Genomic DNA, 2880 nt, shown 5'->3' on the forward strand with positions numbered 1-2880 from the left:
ACCTCTACCAGATCCCCAGAGCCACACAAAATGGTGGGGTGCCTACCTCTCCATCACTCAGGAACCTGAGTTTTCTGGAGAAGAACCAGGATGGGAAAGGGGCTCTGGTTTCATCTCCCCTGACTCCAGTCTTCCTAGGGAAAGTTGGTTCCACTTGAGTTGGAGGGATTGGGGCTAAACAACCAGGCTGAAGCCCTTTATTTTTTTAATTGAAGTACAGTTGATGTACATTATATAAGTTACAGGTGTACAGTATAGTAATTCACAATTTTTAAAGGTTATACTCCATTTATAGTTACTATAAAATATTGGCTATAGGGCTTCCCTGGTGGTGCAGTGGTTGAGAGTCTGCCTGCCGATGCACGGACGCGGGTTCGTGCCCCAGTCCAGGAGGATCCCACATGCCGCGGAGCGGCTGGGCCCGTGAGCCATGGCCGCTGAGCCTGCGCGTCCGGAGCCTGTGCTCCGCAGCGGGAGAGGCCACAACAGTGAGAGGCCCGCGTACCGCAAAATAATAATAATAATATTGGCTATATTCCCTGTGCTCTTTTTGTGTGTTTTTTTTTTGTTTTTTTTTTGTTTTTCTGGCCACACCATGCAGCAGGTGGGATCTTAGTTCCCCGACCAGGGATCAAACCTGTGCCCCCTGCATTGGGAGCGTGAAGTCTTAACTACTGGACCACCAGGGAAGTCCCTCCTTGGTCTGTACAGTATATCCTTGTAGCTTATTTTATATATAGTAGTTTGTACCTCTTAATCTCCTACCCCTATATTACCCCTCCCCCACCTTCCATATCCCATCTGATAACCACCAGTTTGTTCTCTGTATCTATCAGTCAGTTTCTTTTTTGTTATATTCACTAGTTTGTTATATTTTTTAGATTCCACATATAAATGATATCATACAGGCTTCTGCCATCTTTTCAGCCCTCAGTCAGACAGGCGTGGAGACGCTTCTAGAAGTAACATCACGATGGCTGCCCAATGAGAACCCCAAGTTCAGTTCAAACTTGTATTGGTTGGTGATGGTGGTACTGGAAAAACTACATTTGTGAAACGTCATCTGGTGAATTTGAGAAGTATGTAGCTACCTTGGGTGTTGAGGTCCATCGCCTTGTGTTCCATACCAACAGAGGACCTATTAAGTTCAACGTATGGGATACAGCTCGTCAGGAGAAATTTGGTGGACTGAGAGATGGCTATTATATACAAGCTCAGTGTGCCATTTGATGTAACATCGAGAGTTACTTACAAGAACGTGCCTAACTGGCATAGAGATCTTGTACAAGTGTGTGAGAACCTCCCCATCGTGTTGTGTGGCAACAAAGTGGGTATTAAGGACAGAAAGGTTAAGGCACAGTCAATTGTCTTCCACCGAAAGAAGAATCTTCAGTACTATGACACTTCTGCCAAAAGTAACTACAACTTTGAAAAGCCCTTCCTCTGGCTTGCTAGAAAACTGATGGGAGACCCTAACTTGGAGTTCATCTCCATGCCTGCTCTCGCCCCACCAGAGGTGGTCATGGACTCAGCGTTGGCAGCGCAGTACAGGCGGGATCTAGAGGTTCCTCAGAAAACTGCCCTCCCAGATGAAGAGAAAGTGAAGCTGGACTCCAGCGTCAGAAATCTAGTTTTATAGGCAACTGTCCTGTGATGTCAGTGGTGCAGCGTGTTTGCCACTTTACTATATAGCTAAGCAGAACATGTGCTTAATCTTTGGGATGCTGAAGGAGATGAATGGGCTTCGGAGTGAATGTGGCAGTTAAAAAAAAATGCCTTCAGTTTTTGGACCTGCTTATTTAGGTGTTTTGGAACACAGTTGTTTCCTCCTTGAGTTTCAAATATAAGACTGCTACAGTCACATCACACACACACACACAAAGTGATATCATACAGTATTTTTCTCTGTCTGACTTATTTCACTTAGCATAATACCCTCCAAGTCTATCCATTTTGTTGCAAAGGACAAATTTTCGTTCTTTTTTATGGCTGAATAGTATTCCATTGTATATATATTTTTATATATATATACATATATGTAGTATACATATAGTATAAGTAGTATTCCATTATATGTATATAATGGAATATTATTCAGCAGATGAATGAATTAAGATTAACAGATGAGTGGATAATATATATACCACATCTTAATCCATTCATCTGTTGATGGACATTTAGGTTGTTTCCATATCATTTTCCATATCAATTGTAAACAATGCTACTATGAACATTGGAGTGCATGTATCTTTTAGAATGAGTGTTTTTGGTTTTTTCAGATATATATCCAGGAGTGGTATTTCTGGGTCATAGAATAGTTCTATTTTTAGTTTTTTGAGAAACCTCCATACTGTTTCCACAGTGGCTGCACCAATTTATATTCCCACCAACAGTGTATGAGGGTTCCCTTTCTTTTTGGAAAAAACATATTTATTTATTTATTTAGGCTGTGCTGGGCCTCAGTTGCAGCATGCGGGATATTTAGTTGCAGCGTACGAACTCTTAGTTGCAGCATGCACGTGGGATCTAGTTCCCTGACCAGGGATTGAACCCGGCCCGCCCCCTGCATTGGGAGCTCGGAGTCTTAGCCACTGGACCACCAGTCCCAAGGGTTCCCTTTTCTCCACATCCTCACCAATGTTTGTTACTTGTGTTATTTTTGATGATAGCCATTCTGACAGGTATGAGGTGATAGCTCATTGTGGTTTTGATTTGCATTTCCCTGATGATTAGTGATGTTGAGCATCTTTTCACGTGCTGCTTGGCCATCTGCATGTTCTCTTTGGAGAAATGTCTATCCAAGTCTTCTGACCATTTTTTAATCGGGTTGTTTATTTTTTTGATGTTGAGTTTTATGAGCTGTTTATATATGTTGGGTAT

General features: G+C 42.4%; 1 protein-coding gene across 1 annotated transcript; it reads left to right on the forward strand.

Moving 5' to 3' along the window:
• The first annotated feature begins 878 nt into the window (after positions 1 to 878).
• Positions 879 to 1773, forward strand: LOC137227094 (GTP-binding nuclear protein Ran-like). The gene has a single exon (XM_067742441.1). The coding sequence runs from the start codon at positions 1196 to 1198 to the stop codon at positions 1637 to 1639; it is 444 nt and encodes a 147-aa protein (XP_067598542.1). The 5' UTR covers positions 879 to 1195; the 3' UTR covers positions 1640 to 1773.
• The last annotated feature ends 1107 nt before the right edge of the window (positions 1774 to 2880 follow it).

Source organism: Pseudorca crassidens, chromosome 7, assembly GCF_039906515.1.
Source record: "Pseudorca crassidens isolate mPseCra1 chromosome 7, mPseCra1.hap1, whole genome shotgun sequence".
Taxonomy (NCBI): Eukaryota; Metazoa; Chordata; class Mammalia; order Artiodactyla; family Delphinidae; genus Pseudorca; species Pseudorca crassidens.